Here is an 18,550-nt window from a genome sequence, read left to right as displayed (position 1 = left end):
CATCTAAAATAAAATCCTAAAATCTAAAATCAAAACTTAATTCTAATTCAAAAATCTACACATCATATTCTTCTTAACTTCCTCTCCTTCATCAACGGTAAATTCTTCCCTCGTTTTTCAATTGAAATTATTTCATCGTCTTTGATCAATCTGCAATTCGAAAAACTTATAATTGTCGATGGAACAAAAGCCAAATGATAGTTTGAAACACAAAATTACTCACTTCCCATCCATAAATCCGCACTAAAATCTTCTAACATGTTACTTTAAGCAGCAACAATCATAGCACCAAGTCCACCGATCTCCCATTCTTAAATATAATCGTAAAGAGGGAGAAAGCAAATAGATAAAAAAAATTCCCAAACCCAACACAAGAAATAGTTGAGAGATCGGGAGAATCTTCGTCAAGACCGAGTGTTAGTCCCGATTCAAAAAAAAAAACAGTGGAAATCTCTGATTATAACCTCAAAATCCTAAGAAGAATTCCTACCAAATTAACCAAGATTGATAAGGATCAGAAAGCAACATAAATCATTGAATTCAGATTTGAGAAACATTTCAAAACCCGATTTTATATTCAGCAGTGAATTTACCTAGTATACCAGAGAAACCAAAATCAACAATACCAAACAAAAAACCCAGAAGAGAAATGATTGATTTTCATCTTACAATTTCGCAAACGACCAACAATAATCTAATAGATCTCCTCATAAGACCATAAAAAACCCGAACTGATCTCCCCATGAGAAACCCTAGTTTTTGCCCATAAGAAACCCTAATCTTTGCGGAACGGAAGACAATCATCTCAAAAAAAAAAAAAAAAAAAAGATTTCTAAATCTCTGAATTATTATCTGGATAAACCAGTAAATGAAACTCCTTCTCATAAATGAACATATTCTCTTATTTAATGATGATCTGCATGTAGACCAAATAGTTTTTCTATAGTGGAGAAAAAGAAAGGAATACCCAAATCTCTCCCTCAACACCATAGAGTTTGTGTAATACTAAGGAACTATTATGCTACACAGTTTGAGCATAAACTCCAGATTTAGATCGACGGTACATATGATGCCACGCCACTCCTTCAACTAATTTCAACTTTGGTCTTCGGTAGGCTGGACCATTCCTGCTTTTTGATCTACGAAGAAAAACAAAAAATGAAGGCATAAGTTTTTTTTTTTTTTTAATAAACAAAAGGCATAAGTTTTGACATATGAAGAAAACAAAAAAAAAAACAGAAGCATAAGAATTATCGTGACGAGAGAGAGGAATTTACTTAGGGAGGTTTGGTAGGTGGTACAAATACCTTTTTATTATCCTACTATCTTAGAAGACTTCGTTGAGTAGTTATAAACCCTAAATAGTCAAAGAAAAAGTACTAGGAAGCAGAAATTTTATGTTTTCATTAAATAAAGAATAAAAAAGTTTAACGTGTTCCTTTTCGGTATAATAAGTCCTTTCTATAACTCTTTGGGGTTGTAGGAGTTATTGTGCCCACCCTGATTAAATATAAAAAAGAAGAAGAAAGACGGAGATCAGAGAAAAAGGTGGTGTAAAGTTTTTCTTTCTCAACGATAGAGATCACAGAAATACAATTACTACCTTGTTCTTGTTTTTCTTAAAGTTGTTTTTCTCTTTTGTTGTTTCTTTTTCCTATTTTTTCTTTCAACCTAGCATTCATCCAATCAAAGAAGAGAACAGTTCAATAAACAAATAAACTTACACAGAAAAAAAAACGTAGAAAGTTGATAGTTTTTAATGGTTACCTGTTGTTGCGAGTAAGGCTCCATTGTTTATTCAATGACCTTTTGTCTTCTGTAATAGAAACTTCTTTGAAGAATGAAAGACAGAGAGATAGATCAGTAGCCCAGGAAAATCGTAATAACTCGTTAGTTTTTTATCTCTTTTATTTAACTGTTCACACAACAAGATGAGACAATCAACAACAAAGTAAGAATCAGTAGTGGGCTTTGCATCAAGAACAGATTTTCAAAAACATTGAATATATGAAGTCAAAATTTTCATTGAGACAATTTATCAAACACTTGTTATACTGAGATGAGAGACAGTAGAGTTCTTACTGAGATGGGTCAAGTGGGCAAGGGATTCTTTGACCTTCGAACTTCGGGTTATGATTTCTACAGAATCTACGCAGAGGGAGATTAGAGGTTAACACAAATACATAATGATGAAGATGGGAAGTGGTAGCAGAAAAAAGTATTGTCAGAAACATCACATGAATGAAGTTGTTATCACTTAATTTCATAAAAAAATTAAGTTGCAGTAATCTTGCATAAAATTACCTTTTGAATTTTCTTTTTTAAACTTGTAATCAAATTGGGCCCATTTCTATTTCCGAATCCAACCCAAAAATTTAACACCTACTCGGTCGTCATTATATCAAAGAAAGAGGGAGAAAGAAAAATGGATCACTTACTTGGAGATTTGTTCCATGAATTTTAAGCTTCTATGCTTCATGATAACTATCAGCAGCTTCAGCCCAATTTGTATCTGATAAATCTCGTAATTAATCTTCCCTTTCCGTTGTGGAATCGACAATGTTGAGTTTAGTCTACATTTTCACCGGCATCCACACCTTCTCCCACAGCAGCGATTTTGATCTTCTTCAACCTCAAGCTTCATATTTTAGAAACATTTCAAAACCCAATTTTATATTTAGCAGTGAGTTTACCAGAGAAACCAAAATCAACAATACCAAACAAAAAAACCAGGAGAAATTATCAATCTCCATCTTATAAACCACCGATAATAATCTAACAGATCTCCCATAAGAAACCCTAATGTTTCATCTCGGACAAAAAAATAAAAAATAAAGATTTCTAAAATCCGAAAATCTCTGAATATATAAATGAAACTCCTTTTCTTATTTAATGATGTACCAGATACTAGTTTTTTACAGTGTTGAGATAACCAATAAATGAACCTCTCTTATTAATGAAGAACCCTTAGTTTTTTACAGTGGAAATCAAATCTCTCACAACAACAAGTCTGTGTTCAGTCTTGTAAGATATCAAAAAATAGAAAATACTGTGCTATACCCTGAAGCATCAAGATTCGAAATGTGGATCTAAAAAATCAAGGAATATGATGTCATCATGTCCGTTCGCCTCGGCTAAATTCGAACTTTTGTCTTTGGTCCGGTCTGTTTCTGCCTTTTAACCTATCAAGAAAAAAAAACAACTGATAAGTTAGAGAGATACAGAGAGAGTTAAAGAGAGTGAGAGACATATTTCTATAGATAGATAGGGAGAGAGGAATTACATGTTGTGGTTTGGCTTGTTTTTCCACGTAAACTCTTTTGTCATCCTCATCACTGTTGTAGAACAATTCCTTTAATAATTCCTTCTGTAATACAAACATTATTAAAACAACCTAGTTAGTCAGAGAAGAAAAACGACAACAATATTCTTGTTCTTCCCGAAAAAGAACAATTAAATCAAACCTTCTCTTCCTTCTCTTGTTTGGAATATTCTAGCCTATCCAGTCCAGATACATCTATTAATTCTTTAATTTTAGAGGACTATAAATTGTTGATAAAATGCCTGCTACGAAACTAACCGATGTATCGTGTTAACCCTTTCTCGATCTCCGAATGTTTCAAATTATTATTGTGCCCACTATGCTGAAACAAACAGTGGGAAAAGAAAAAAGTGAGACTTGAGATGATTAAAGTAAAACAATGAATATTTGTCCAAGAGAAGAAAAAATTAAGCATTGTATCATTTTTTTTTTTTGTTTTTTGTTCATTTTACTCTTCCGCAGACTTTTATACCAGTTCTTTCTGTCCTCTTTACTTGCAAACTACAACATTAAATATTTGAATGAAAGTCATGATCGAGACACAGAGAAAAAGAAGAACTGATAACAGAAAAGAGAGGAGAAACTATTTACCCTTTGTGACTTAGCCATTGTTTTTTTCTTCCTTCGTCTTCTTTGTTCTTTTGAAAGATGGTAAACGCGTTTGTTGATCTTCAGTTCTACTTTTCATGAACAGATCCATAAGAAAAGCTAATTTTGACAAACCAGTGGAAATATCTGATTATAACCTCAAACCACGATCCATAAGAAACCTTAATCTTTAACGGAAGACAATCATCTCACCAATAAATGAAACTCCTGGAAATAAATTAAACACTTTTCTTATTGAATGATGATCTGAAGAACCCATAGTGTTTTTTACAGTAGAAATCAAATCTCTCTCGACAACAAGTATGTGTTGATTCTTACGAGATATAAAAAAATAGAATATATTGTGCTATACACTCAAAATTCGAAATGTGGATCTAAAAAATCAAGGAATATGATGTCATCCTGTCCGTTCGCCCAGCTAGATTTGAACTTTTGTCTTCGGTCCGGTCTGTTTTTGCCTTTTGACCTGTCTAAGAAGAAAAACAACAAAAACAAGATAAGTAAGAGAGATACAGAGAGTGTTAAAGAGAGAGAGATATATTTGTATAGATAGAAAGATAGAAATTAGGGTTTGGTTTGTTTTGCCATGTAAAGTAACTCCTTTGCCATCCTCATCACTGTAGTAGAACAGTTCCTTTAATAATTCCTTCTGTAATACCGACAAATATTATTAAAACAACCTAGTTAGTCAGAGAAAAAAAAGACACTAATATTATTGTTCTTCCCAAAAAAAACAACAATCAAATCAAATCTTCTCTTTCTTCTCTTGTTTGGAATATTATAATCTTTGTATTAACCCTTTCTCAATCTCCAAATGTTTCCAACTATTGTTGTGCCCACAAACAGTAGGAAAAGAAAAAAATGAGACTTTAGTTGATTAAAGTAAAACAATGAGTCCAAGAACAAAAAACAAAAGGTTAAGCAGGCGGTAACCCTACCATTTTCTTGTTGTTTTTGTTGCTCTTTTTAGTCTTATGCAACCTTTTGTACCAGTTCTTTCTTTCCTCTTTATTTGCGAACTAAAACATTAAATATTTGAATGAAAATTATGAAACGTGATACAGAGAAAAAGAACTGATAACATAGCAAAGAGAGCATAAAGTATTACCCTTTGTGAATTAGCCATTGTTTTCTTCTTTTTTTTTTTTGTCTTCTTTGTTCTTTCTTTGAGAAATTAAGGAACCGATATTTTGGATAATTTTATTGAAAACTTTCAGACACAAAAGAACCAATTAACACAAATGACCTATAACAATTAATTTGGTCTTATCACTACGTGACAAAAATAAGATATTTTGAAATAAAATGGAACACCTCTTAACCAATTATGTTTTTTAATATTATTTATCCTTGTTTAACTAGTGTTAATTTGATTGATTAATAAATGATAAATCTTTTTAATATAGAAACCAACTGGTGTTTGATTCATCGCCAAAACATGATAAAAAATTTTTGAAAAAAATCAACCCACGATCGATGGATGTTCATATAATCGTAAACCGATTCTGGGTTGAAGAACATCCGAAATTGGTACACATAAATTGATATATAGTCCGTTTACAACAGAATCGGGATACATATCATAACATATGAACCGATTGTTGGAAAAAATACAGTTTTATATGAATATAAAATTACTAATAAAAAGGTTTTTCCAAAAATAAAAACACCTTCCAAATTTTATCGGGTTAGGGTTTTATATATATGAAGAATTTTTTTTTATTGCACATATATATAGAAAAACCTCTCTTATATCCCCAAGGGTTAATAGTACTTCTTCTTCGTTTTTTCGATCTTTGATACAAGGGTTTACAATGCTAACGATTCGTGAGTTTTCCGCTGCCAAGTTCTAGAAGGACAAGTTTGAATGTGCTATTCAAGCTTGTTAAGATTGTTGTATCTTGGAGGCAGATGTACCCGTAGGGCTATAGCATCATCTTTTTAGAGTGTAGCCGGGCATTCTTGTCTTAAGGACAGTATGTTGAACATGCGTCTCAATCTACCATTACCGTTTTCTTGTTTCCATGATGTTTAGCAGGATGTTCAAGACATTAACAGTTGACTAAGGAGAACACACAAAAAATCAGATAAGTGCCTCTTATATTATTTAATTGTTTGATTAATTTTTAATTGTTATTATCCAACAATCTTAAGACAAGAATTTTTTTTAATAACAATTTTTCTCTGTCAGTTTCAATATCTAAAGATCATCATGGCCCTAACGAAGCAAAAAGTCCGAGAGTTTCAAAGTCGGAGATTTCTTCATCGCAGTTGTTTTATGAGACTGTGCAAGGTTCTCATGAGTTTAAGATAAACGGATATTCTCATGCAAAGGAATGGGAGTTGGTAAATACAAGTCTAGTGGCAAATTCGCAGTTGGTGGTTATGATTGGAAGATACGTTTTTTTTTTTCAGACGGCTGTGATCATGCTAGCGAGGAGTACGTATCCTTTTTCATTGAGCTAGCTAGCCCTGGAGAAGTTAAGGGCATCAGTTGAAATCAAACTACTGGATCAACGCCAAGAAGGTCAATTTTTATCAAAACTTCACCTCCACACACGTTTAAGGAAGGAGTGGACTGATGGTACAGCTGAGAACTTTAAGGCTGCAACAAGCTTGGATCTACTTGGTCCATCGGTTTTCCGTATTTGGAATCCGATTACAAACGAGCAAGTACTTCTTGCTCCTAGAAGATATACTCCTGTCCGTGTCTGTGGATTTTACTTCCATCCGCTTAAGAATGAATACTAAGTGGTTTGTGTACGTACGTCGAGTACTAAACCAAGATGGGACACTTTCAGATATATCAGTCGGTGCTTGAGAAAGAAAGGAGGGGAGATTATCTCGGAAAGACTGTTCAGGTGACACTGAATCCATGCCATTCATTGAGGCTCTGCAACAGCTGCCATTTTATTTTGGACAAGATAACTTCTGGCTCATTCATGTGAGCCTTATACCTGTTTTGGGTGTTGCTGGTGAGCAGAAAACAAAGCCTACACAACATAGTGTACGAGAATTGCGAGCACTGGGATTGAAACTTTTTGAACTTTAAAGTGAAGCGTTGGTCTTGATTTTGCATGAGTTGAAATTTTTTGAACCCTAATAAGAAAGGATCCTTACGGATGAATGTCAGCAATGGAGTCTTGGAAAGATCTCGAGTAAGAAAACAGAGAAGATGAAGAGTCGTTAGTTTGTGGTGACACGGCAGGGTGGTGCTGCCAATACTGATGGCATATAATGAAACTCGAGAGAAAAGAGTCATGGTTTCTGTTTGATACTGGTTAGATTAAAGATGGAGATTGACCGGTGACTAATGAAGTAGAACATGGAGAAATAGGAGCTCGTGATGAAGAGTTATGCCAGTTGAGATGTTGGTTCATCAGGGATGCTGTTCATGATGGCAGTAATGTTGGTATACTTCCGGTGATTGCTGGAGTTGATCGTGGTGATGACGAGATCGAGATGAAGTCAGGGAGGCCGAGTCACGATGGAAAGATGAGAATCCCTTGCTTTGTTCCCAGTTGGTGTTCGGTTCATTGATTATCAGAAAGCTACGACATGTCTGGTACCTTCAGAGGTGTATCAACATTTGAACTTGATATTTGGGCTACACCAATTGAGAAACTAAGAGTAGTTGCTGATGCTATGACTGCTGAGATGCACGCTGGTCTTGCTTCTGAAGGGAAATTTGGTTGAGCAGGCGGCTGCTTATACAGGAGAGGATTTTGTGCAGGGGAATTTGGCTGAGCAGGCGGCTGGTTGTACAGGAGAGGATTTAGATCGACACGATAATTTGCATTACTTAAGGCAGTCGATGTGGTTTGAGCTTACTTCTGGAGAGAGTTATTACCGCCTACAAAAATTCGAGACTTCTAGTAGAAGGTTCTTTGCTGTGGAGAAGCTCTACGCAATGACTGAAGACCTATTCGACGTCCGTTCCTATCCTTCTTAAAAATTGACTCTCCAGGCCTATATTGAATTGTTGAGGGTTCCGGACCTGCTGGTTGTACAAAAATATTATTGTAAAGCGATTGCCGGAGCCATCAGGTGCTATATAGCATTGGCAGGTAGGGTGAGAGAGGCCCAAGTCAGTAAAGCTGTTGGAGCATGTGTTTATTGTCTGTGTTGAAGCGTCCTCGGCTTACAGAATCATTTGATGGTCATGGACTGTCCTAGATGCAACCTTAAACACCGACTTGTATGAGAGTGATATACTGCCTTTTAGTGGAAATGCAATACGAGTTGAGGACGAAAAATTTTGTGAGGTTGAATGTACTTAAGGGGTACAATTCTGTTTCAGTTTCTCATAATTGAATACCTTGCGAATTTACTTCAAAGGAAAATTATAGTATTGCTGATTCTAGTCTCTCACGCAAATAAGTGAAATGTTGCTCCAATACATCGGAAATAGTATTCTCAATTTGGAAGGGGTAGGAGGGTGGAGAATGTATCTTCACCCATCACAGCAAACATATTCTCCAGACGGTGCAGCACCAGCTGTTTTTGATGATGAGTACACGCAGCAACCACCTCATGTTTACGCTCAGCAAGGCGCCCTGTCTGGTTATAGTCAACCTACTGCTCATGAAGCACCTGGATATGCTCAAGGTGGTCAGGTTGGTGGTCATGTGCCATATGGGACTACTCAAGCAGGTTACGGTGAGCATCCAGTTCCCAGTAGTAGTGCGGGCTACCGGTATCCTGGGACTGTTGAAGCTGGAAACAACAATTATCCTTATGAATTGTTTGATGATTTTTCAGCTTAATTAACAATTAATCTCTGTGTTGAATCCCTGACTTGTGCTTGTATAAGCTATGCTAGGTGCCACACAGGAAACCACATAAGATCTTGTTAGTCAGGTAAATAAATTGCGTGCAAAGATGAGGCGATGGATGCGGGAACTGGAACACTAGATTGTGTCAATGAAAGTGAGTCCTCCATCATGCAAAAACATACCTGGCAGAACGAGTAAGTTAATTTACAATGCATCTCCTCATGCAAAGGTGCTATGGAAATCACGTTAGGCTTAACAATCATGTGACTATCTTTAAGAAGTTACTTAAGTTTGTACACCTTTAAAGTGATGTTTTGTGCTGAGAATTTCAAAAAAGAGATGAGGATCATTTTGTGATGATTAGTTGTTGTACCCATTGCTGCTATGCACTAGCTCAAAGCAAGAGGTAAGCCTTAACTAATTTTAAATCATCTAAATGTGGGGGGCTGTCTGTCATAGGAATGCTTAACGTGTTCAAGGCCTTTTGGCCAGTTTGTTTGCAAACGCACATATAAAATTTGCTGGATATTAATGCATATATTTCGGTATTCCATTGTTATATATTTTACAACCACTAACAAATCTTAGATGTTGAAGATTTGGCAGGAAACTAATGTGTTTTAACGTGGTCTAAAGGATCAGTAAGTAATCAAAAGAAATTTTGAGGACATAGTTTCTGTCTAACGTGTTTATGTGTTGTAAAACAATGTGCATATCCGCGTTTACCCTGGGAAATCACCAGGATGCTCTGATTAGAGGTCGAGAGATTGGAATGCATGAGGTACATGTTTAATTACAAATATGTGATATATATTGCACTAACCTTAATTTTGAGGTAGCTATAAAGAATGTACTAGTGAATAGTACATGTGATATTTACGATTTGACTGAAAGACCAAGTTGATTGATATGATCTAAAGGATCTAAGTGAACCAGAAGATATTCTGAAGGAAATTAGTCTTTGTCAAACTCGATGCGGTTAATGTGTGTTGTAAATGTGCAGTATAGCAGGTATACAAACACACTAGTATCTCAAAAGAATTACTGGGATAATCTGATCAGAGACTTGTGATATGACTTGTCATACTTGAGGTACATCTTAAATTGTGTATGTAATACATATTGTACTGACCTTAAGAGATGTTGTTGTTTCAGGCGATGAAAAATCTTAGCCTATGTGTGTATCCTCTTAAGGAGTGTTTGTCTAAGGAAGTCCTTAAAACAGACAAGATGAACTTGTATATTGAAGAAATCAAAGTTCGTGTGCTTTAATTCAAGCATAAGAGGAAGACGAATGATTACTAAGATGCTTCTTAGAAGATATTCCTCTGTGACCGAAGCCTGTGGCCATCATTGCAGAAACTCAATTGACTATGTGAGTCTAAAGTAAATGAGCAATGACAAAGTCTAGACATACTCGAAGAAGGCTAATTCGGTAAGACAACTATACTCTTTAATGAAGTAATTTTAGTTGATTCGTGAAGTCAAAAAGAGGTCTCAGTAGACATGTAAAGTCAAAAGAGAACCTCACAGACTTAGGGAAGTCAACAGAAAAATTAGTGGTCCTTTGACGAAAGGATTTTCTAAAGAGATAGTTCGTAATTATACATCGAGGGGGAATGGGACTTAAGCTCATATAAAATAAACTTGCCATGAAGGATACTCAACCTTGCCGACTGGAGATCCCAAGATCAAGGTTTCGAATGAGACAACTAATTTATGGTAGGTAAAGGTAAACACTATCAGAGAATTATATTCTCTCTGTCCCTTCCCTATGGTGTAGATGTGATAGTGTGACTGCATGTGAAGGGTGACTTTAATAAGTCTTAATGAGTTCCATAGTTTCAATTTAAGATTGAAGTGGGGTGTAGCAGTGAACACTCTTAATGGAACTCACCTATCTGAATGAGGAAGTGGGTCGCTTTCTATGAGAATATGAGCTGATTCTCTAGAGCATTCTGAGAAACAAGACGTCCAGGGCCAAAATGGACACAACGGCGGAGCTTGGCAGCAACCGTGGAGATATCATGTTTGGTTGTTATCGCGAGTTACACCAAATGTTAGACAGTTCAAGGCCTAATGGACACTGGCTAATAAGTAATTCAGGTAACCTCTCACTAAGCAAAGGTTCAAGACCTTATGGACACCTATGCCTATTCATGATATTTCTTGTTTTCAGTGTTTTATTGTATTTTTATTCATGTGGGGGATTGTTGGAAAAAATACAGTTTTATGTGAATAAAAAATTACTAATAAAAAGGTTTTTCCAAAAATAAAAACACCTTCCAAATTTTATCGGGTTAGGGTTTTATATATATGAAGAATTTTTTTTATTGCACATATATATAGAAAAACCTCTCTTATATCCCCAAGGGTTAATAGTACTTCTTCTTCGTTTTTTCGATCTTTGATACGAGGGTTTACAGTGCTAACGATTCGTGAGTTTTCCGCTGCCAAGTTCTAGAAGGACAAGTTTGAATGTGCTATTCAAGCTTGTTAAGATTGTTGTATCTTGGAGGCAGATGTACCCGTAGGGCTATAGCATCATCTTTTTAGAGTGTAGCCGGGCATTCTTGTCTTAAGGACAGTATGTTGAACATGCGCCTCAATCTACCATTACCGTTTTCTTGTTTCCATGATGTTTAGCAGGATGTTCAAGACATTAACAGTTGACTAAGGAGAACACACAAAAAATCAGATAAGTGCCTCTTATATTATTTAATTGTTTGATTAATTTTTAATTGTTATTATCCAACACCGATTCTGGGTCTTAATCTTCTTTAGTTTTCGAGTCCGTAGTAAATGATTTCTCCCTCAACAAATTAATGAATCGATGATTAATCGATGATTAGTTCCCAAAGGAAGGAATATCTAAACCAGGAAGAAGAAAAAACTAATGATGAAATGTGTCAGTGTGAATAAAGGACCATGAAAAAGTGGAGTCACTGGATTATAGAGAATGAAGACAAAATGAGTTTTGTGTTTCGAATTGAGTTCTGGAAAATGTAAGACCCTGTTTGGTTGTGTTTTTAAAAACTGTTTTCTAAAATCATTTTCATTGTTTTTAAAACATACCCTTTTTTCTTGTTTTGTTTGTTTTCAAAAACTAAAAAAAGTGTTTGGTATGAACCTTGAAAATTGTTTTTGAAAACATATTCTATTCAATCATGCTCATAATGGTGAGTAATGTTCTTGTATGTATATGCAAGTACAATGACATGCATATTTGTTCTAGCTTAAGGGATATCCTTCTGAATGAATTCTGAATTGTGTAGCTACCTCACATACTTAAAAAACCAGAGTATTTGTTGTGGCAATTCATCAAACACCTACACCACCTATTTACAAAGGTGGAACTGAGCAGTTCAAAGACAACCAAGTTAAGTAGGCACTCCATGGTCTGTAATCAAGGAGAATTCACAGTCACCACTCACCATTCCTTTCTTGTACATTATTTTATTTTTTGATTTAGATTGACTTCGTAAGTTATGGTCTAACTTATAAATGGAACTTAATATGATGATATACCTTGAAGATCAAATGAATAGGAAAGTTATATATCTATGGAATGGTACGTAGTAACAATGGCAGGTTACAGAGAGGGAGGAGAGGACTGGAGAATGAAAAACTGGCTGCCGGCAGTCAGCAAGGAGTAAAGAGACAAAGAAATAAGAAAAAAACAGAAAATGAAAACGATATTTCTTCGTATTCCGTTTTTAGTGTAAAAAAAATTCTGTTTTTGAATACAGTTTTTAAAAACACTTCTCTACTAAACGCGTTTTCGGCCGTTTTCCGTTTTCAGTGTTTTCTGAAATAGAAAACACAACCAAACAAGCTCTAATTGTTTCTTGGTTATAGAGAATAAAGACAAAACACAAGTGGAATATTAATAAAGGTATATCTGTGAGAACAATGGAGTTGTTAGAATCGTCTAACCAGAATCAATTGGTATACAAATCAAAGACATGGAAGAAATGTAAGTTCTCAGTCACTTTTAACATCCATAATAGGATATGAATTTTTCTGATAAGGAAAAAATAAATAAATTACAAGAATCGGTACATGTGTACCTCAATAGTTACCGATTGTTATAATCGGTTTTTTGTAACGAGTAATATGTACCGATTCAGGGTATTTTTGTTGTTTGTTATACATCAATTCATAATTCGTATACGTTAGTGCATACATCAACCGATTCTGGGTCATTTTCAGAAAAAAAAAATGACGAGAAAATTTCAAAATATCATAATTAAGTCATTGATTAAAGGTACAAATTAAAGGGATTAACCCAATCATTGAATTGGATTGTTGTGTAGGATTAGGTTTTGATAATCATGGAAATTGAAAAAACAAAACCTATAACTAGAATTATTAAAGTTAGTATAAAGGATAATTTAGTATTTTCAAATATTTTTGTCATGGCCCAAATTAATTTATACAGGCCCTAATTTAGCCAGGCAAAGGCAAAATAAAGGGGACAAGTTGAAGGATGTAACAGTAAGTCTCTTTCTTTTAACTACACGTCGTTTTCACTCCCTTTTCTGGTTTTCAAAATTGGATGTGGATGGCCTAAAATGTTAGATGCAGGCACACTATTGGATTGACATAATTCAATGACAATGGACCAAGAAGCGACAAAAATTTGGAAAAACAATATTTTGGTTTGACCTTTTCTGTTTGCTTTTTTTATACTCGCAGGGGCCAAATCCGACACTGTTTCTCTGCCGAACCACCGGAGACTGAAAACCCATTTCTACCTTTTGTCGGGTTTTTCGGCAACTCATAAAATTTCACCTTTTTTCTTCTCATCGATATGATTGTTGGTTTTGATTTCCTAGTCATACGGTCTATGTGTTGAAATTATTAGTCCCATATTTTCTGGACATTTAAGATCCTACGGTTTATAATTTTTCGGGTTTTCCCTCATTGCCAATTAGTTTTGAGTTGGAAGACCGTATGTATGAATGAAATCGGGTTTATGATAGTTTCTAGAACTTCCCTCTCTCAACTTCAATGACCGTATTTTTAGGGTTTTCCACTCATCACCAGATTACAACTTCTTCCCCGTTATTAAAACTTCCCTCTAGCTTCGACCTTTTGTTTATGAACTTAATTGAATTGATGGGTCTGTATTTATCCTGATTTTGTTTTCGGGTGTTGGTGTAGATTTAAAGATTCAAGATATTGATTTCAAAATGAGATTCCAATACTCAACCATTTGCAGGAGCCAACTCCGTCTCTCTGATGTCTCCGTTGAAACTTAGTTGAAGCCAGTAGAAGATTACTGAAACAAGAATAGAAAGAGGGAGAAATAAAACTACTTACAGAGTCAATTGATCGATTTAAATTCATGGACGATTCGATGTTACGTTTGCTGATATTCATGAACGATTCGAAGGGGTCATCCGGTTTTAGCGAAATCCAACGGGTCGAGTTGTTTAAGAAGATGAACACCCAATCAAGAATCATTTCCAGAGATCGGAGGAATAGTGATTTTGGCAGTGGAATAGATGAAGAAACCACTAGAATTCAATTTATATCGAAAAAAAGTAATGAATGAGAGCTTAATAATCGAAAATGATTAATCTACCGCGGTTTATCCCTGTGAGTGGTCCCCATTTCCCAACCCTAGCCCGCTATCAGACCTAGTGGTAGAACTAGAATCCCAGCCGTTGGATTTGATCCGCGGGATACGTATGTAAACACAGAAAAGGCATATGGCGATGGTAATGGGAGTTGGAACAAATGTAGACATTCATGGATGCAACGCTGGAATGGATGAAGGAAAAATACCGTTAAGAAATTCAAAGAAGATTCAGAATGGAATTTCATTAAAATATTGAATGAATGATGGAAATTTTAAAACAGTATGTTTAGTCAACAGCCCGATCAAATCAGGCAATAAAATTTGGTCTAGTTGTTCAAAAACTTGCGACCAGTAGGATGTATGAAAATCTCGGGTCCTTGCAAGATGCTTTAGTCAGCTCTGCAAACCTAAATGTTGTCACTGAGTGACTGTTTTGCAGAAGTTCATTTGGTTGCACACTAGAAAACTAGAGTTAATTTGGTTGTCCATTCAATTTTCTGCTTTGCAGTCCCCGCTGCCCACTAACACTTGTTGTACTGAAACGTGCACATATAAAATGGATATACAGTAATGATCCATTCCAACCTTCTCATTCCAAAAAAAAAAAAGAATAAAATGAAATAATAGTGCCTGAACAAGTAGCAAAATCGGATTGAATTTCAATTTTATCTCATCTTAAATATCAATCTTCTTAAAATGATAATTTTAGGTAAATGTTTGAATGACAAACAAACAGAGAACACGCATCATAGAGATTACACACAAGAAACTCTTTAAATCTGAAATAATATGGATGACGTTACAGACAAAAATGAACTTCTACCAAATCTGAGAACTCGTGACGTCGTAAAATTTGAATACATGACTTGCAGGTGTTATCTGTACTTGGCTACTAGTAAATGGTTTTCAGGAGAGATGCTAGATGGAACATACTTAACAAGCTCTGATGTGAAGCCACTGAGCTGCTTAACCCACTTCAGCCTACCCATATCGATAATAGCTTTGCACTTCAAACCTAGTATTGCCCTCTCTATCGCTGTCATACTCTTTACGATTTCTTCAACACCACTGACAACCCCATCACATGCTTTCTTCTCAGTGTTGAACCAAAAGCCAAACAGTTTAATCAGAACTTTTAATAAGCGGAAACAAAAAAAAAAAACAAAGAAACAAGTTTGCTTACATGGAACTCAAGTGTAATCCTTGATCCACCAAATCAGAAAGATCTGAGCCGTGATCCGCATCTATTGCCCAGCTGGTAAGCCATGTAATCGCATGGAAATCATCTTTTTTGATTCCCAAATCTGATAAATAGCTTTTATCTGCAGAACAAAATATCATTACAAGCTAGTTTCATTCATATTGGAGTGAATCCACACACTAGGAAATTTATACCACCAAACCCAAAAGAAAAGAAACTCCAAAAATCTACTGCAAGGTGGCAGGCTTGATGATTACTTATGTATTGTTTATATTGGCAAAGATGATGGCAGCATGTTGCAATTGCAAGACCTCTCAGGTCGCAAGGATCACTAGAATGTACATCTCCGATGGTTTGCCTAGGGATGCAGCATCTAAGAGTCAAATCTGTAACAATGAATTACAATGTAAGATAAATATAGGATACTGACTTACTTATTGACGAATATAACGACGAGAAAGGTTATGATGGGGTAGTTTTTCTTCAGTCATAACTCCTGAAGCTACCGAAGAGTAAGAATCACAATATCATATACTGAGGATGTATTAACTAGTCACCATATATTTACATTGATATAAAGGATTTAGATAACAATACAGGGGGAAACATAAACTAAATGCAAAGAGTAGGAAAAGAAAGGCAACTGAACAAGACCAAAACAAACTTCAAGCAGTATAATTGAGAATCTTTAGGCCTTTAGGGATACATTGTCATAAAAAGAACTACTGACCTGTTGCAGGCCCACAAAGATGTTTCCCAATAGCAAGGTAAGGAATCCCCTTCAAAGACTCAACAGCATTCAAGTCCAAATCTTCTACTGTGGAGTATATTTTGGGTGTGAAACACGATATAAGAACAATGAACAATGGACTGAGAAAGCTTGGTATAGTAGATATCTGATTTGGATGAACTAAGAAGTTCACGACAAAGCTACTGGAAACGACGGGTTTCTGAAAAGCTTACTTACTGTCAATCCTCAATCGCTCCAACATCAGGCTTTCTTTTTGACGCAAACTTCGATCTGCCTACATTTGTTTAAAAAATTAAAAGCTAGGAATAAATTACAGATCCTACCAGAGCACTAACAAAAAGCTAAAAAAAACAGTTACGCTCTCTGAATCTCCTCAGAATCCTTACTGTTTCATTTAAGAAATGCATGACACTACTCGATTACTTATGGCACAGCGTAATATTTCCAACTAAGTAGGTGGATGCGCGAAAATGATTTTTTAAATTCGTTCCTCATTTCCTGCTGATATTTCTAGTATCGGTGATCATTTGGCAAATTATGAATAAAAATGGTGATATTGTTCTTCATTGATCATTAATTTTGATTTTTAAAATTGCAGAAGGATGTCAGGTGCAGCGGTGTAGCATTAAAATAAGTATTATGATCTGTAAGTATAGGCAAAATTGAAAGATAAATATGGTTGGGGATGGATTTCAGCTTCAAATAAATAATGAAACTGATATCACATCACATGAAGGAAATTCTAAGAAAGCAGAGGGAGGCAAAGTTGGATCCCAGGATGGGACTTGTGAGTCCAAGATTCCAAGTCAGCTATATTGTGCCTCGAGAGGCCTCTTGCTTAGTTTGCCGTAATTCCTCTGAGGTTTTGGTTCCTCTCTTTGTTTACAGGATGATATTATGCTACTAGGGTGCAACAAATAAACAATGAAAAAAAACACGAGAGAAGGTCAATCTAACCTTAAGCCTGCAGGAATTCCTTTCAACTAAAAGTATTTTCTTTATTCCGTAACAATCCGCAAGTGTTTGGGTCAGATATCCTCTACCGGCTCCAAATTCAACTACGGCAGGTCTCTTGTTAGCATATTCAGATGACACGACACCGTCTAACTTTGTAGGATTCTCCAACACCCCAAATTCTTCCAAGTTTCCAAGAATTGAGACTTGTTGCAGAACATGTTTCTCTTGAAAGGGTACATTCCTGAAATGTTCTACAACGATGTTAGTAACACCAAATTAGATTATAATTACATAGACATCATATGCATTCAAAGTACACAAAGATATAAACACTATACCTGTCTACTTCTTCTCTGTTCATCCATATCCCACAAGCTTCCGGTTCCTTAAATGACTCTCTTATATCAGAACATGTCGATACATAAACCGCCTCAATCTTTCTAATCAGCTCATAAAACTCAAACACGGTCATTTTATACACAGCATTCCTTTTCATCACTGATGTGATAATATCCTCGGACCCATTAACTAATGTACCCACCTCTTTCACATTTCCCAACACAGCATCCTCTTCTCTACCACTATTAATACCTTTTTTGTAAAAAGGTTGAAGCATCAAAGACTGTGCTTGCTTAAAAAATGGGCAGACTTTGATATGTGCTTCAACATTTTCACATAGTATTAAACTTTTCACACAACAAGAACAGACAATCAACAACAAAGTAAGAATCAGTATTGGGTTTTGCATCAAGAACAAATTTCCAAAAACAGATAATATATAAAGTCAAAATATTCATTAAGACAATTTATCAAACACTTGTCTACTGAGATTGAGAGACAGTAGAGTTCTTACTGAGATGGGTCAAGTGGGCAAGGGATTCTTTGAGCTTCGAACTTGGGGTTGTGATTTCCACAAAATCTACACACAGGGAGAATAGAGGTTAACACAAATACATAATGATGAAAGTGGAGGGACAGACATTGAGAGAGAGGTTCGAGTCTTACTGAGATTCATGGCTTCGGATGTTTGCACAGAACCGTTTCTTCCTGGGTAGCCAGAACGTACAACTTGAAGCTGATTTTTCCATAGTGTAATCTGAACAATCAAAACCAAAACCCTATTTTCCTAGCTGGTTTATTGGAATCGGAACGTGACCTGTTTTGAGTAGTTAAGCGAATGTAAGTTTTGGCTCACGCTCACCGAACAGAGAAATATGGGGACACTAAGCAGATCTACGGCTGCTGCTCCATCTAATGACAGGTTTTGGTCCATTTACTACATTTTGAATTATGTGACCCATTTTGAGAATTTTATATCAGAAGCAGAAATGTTTTTGTTTTTCTAGAA

The 18,550-nt window shown here is 35.5% G+C and overlaps 1 protein-coding gene and 2 long non-coding RNA genes across 6 annotated transcripts; all 3 read right to left on the bottom strand.

Moving 5' to 3' along the window:
• Window positions 1-920: 920 nt before the first annotated feature.
• LOC113320974 lies at window positions 921-2,899 on the bottom strand. The gene is made up of 4 exons (XR_003346382.1): window positions 2,439-2,899; window positions 2,083-2,148; window positions 1,768-1,915; window positions 921-1,139 (listed from the first exon to the last, which is right to left on the bottom strand). It is a non-coding gene; the product is annotated as an uncharacterized LOC113320974 (long non-coding RNA).
• Window positions 2,900-2,903: 4 nt separating this feature from the next.
• LOC113320973 lies at window positions 2,904-4,340 on the bottom strand. Its single transcript, XR_003346381.1, has 5 exons — window positions 4,250-4,340; window positions 3,914-4,138; window positions 3,581-3,644; window positions 3,284-3,367; window positions 2,904-3,182 (listed from the first exon to the last, which is right to left on the bottom strand). It is a non-coding gene; the product is annotated as an uncharacterized LOC113320973 (long non-coding RNA).
• Window positions 4,341-14,932: 10,592 nt separating this feature from the next.
• LOC113321376 (tRNA:m(4)X modification enzyme TRM13-like) lies at window positions 14,933-18,440 on the bottom strand. Of its 4 annotated transcripts, none has more exons than XM_026569286.1 (9): window positions 18,208-18,440; window positions 18,056-18,121; window positions 17,541-17,888; window positions 17,203-17,443; window positions 16,462-16,519; window positions 16,225-16,311; window positions 15,752-15,880; window positions 15,477-15,615; window positions 14,933-15,380 (listed from the first exon to the last, which is right to left on the bottom strand). In XM_026569286.1, exons 1-9 carry the CDS (start codon window positions 18,288-18,290, stop codon window positions 15,374-15,376), a joined length of 1,158 nt encoding a protein of 385 aa, XP_026425071.1. In that variant the 5' UTR covers window positions 18,291-18,440; the 3' UTR covers window positions 14,933-15,373. The 4 variants fall into 4 exon arrangements, with proteins under 4 accessions (XP_026425071.1, XP_026425070.1, XP_026425069.1 ...); XM_026569285.1 differs by having other exon boundaries at window positions 14,935-15,384; window positions 16,225-16,308; XM_026569284.1 differs by having other exon boundaries at window positions 14,935-15,384; window positions 18,208-18,438.
• Window positions 18,441-18,550: the final 110 nt, after the last annotated feature.

The sequence above is a fragment of the Papaver somniferum genome, chromosome 11, assembly GCF_003573695.1.
Source record: "Papaver somniferum cultivar HN1 chromosome 11, ASM357369v1, whole genome shotgun sequence".
Classification (NCBI taxonomy): domain Eukaryota; kingdom Viridiplantae; phylum Streptophyta; class Magnoliopsida; order Ranunculales; family Papaveraceae; genus Papaver; species Papaver somniferum.
This window is presented reverse-complemented; position numbering and strand designations above follow the sequence as displayed.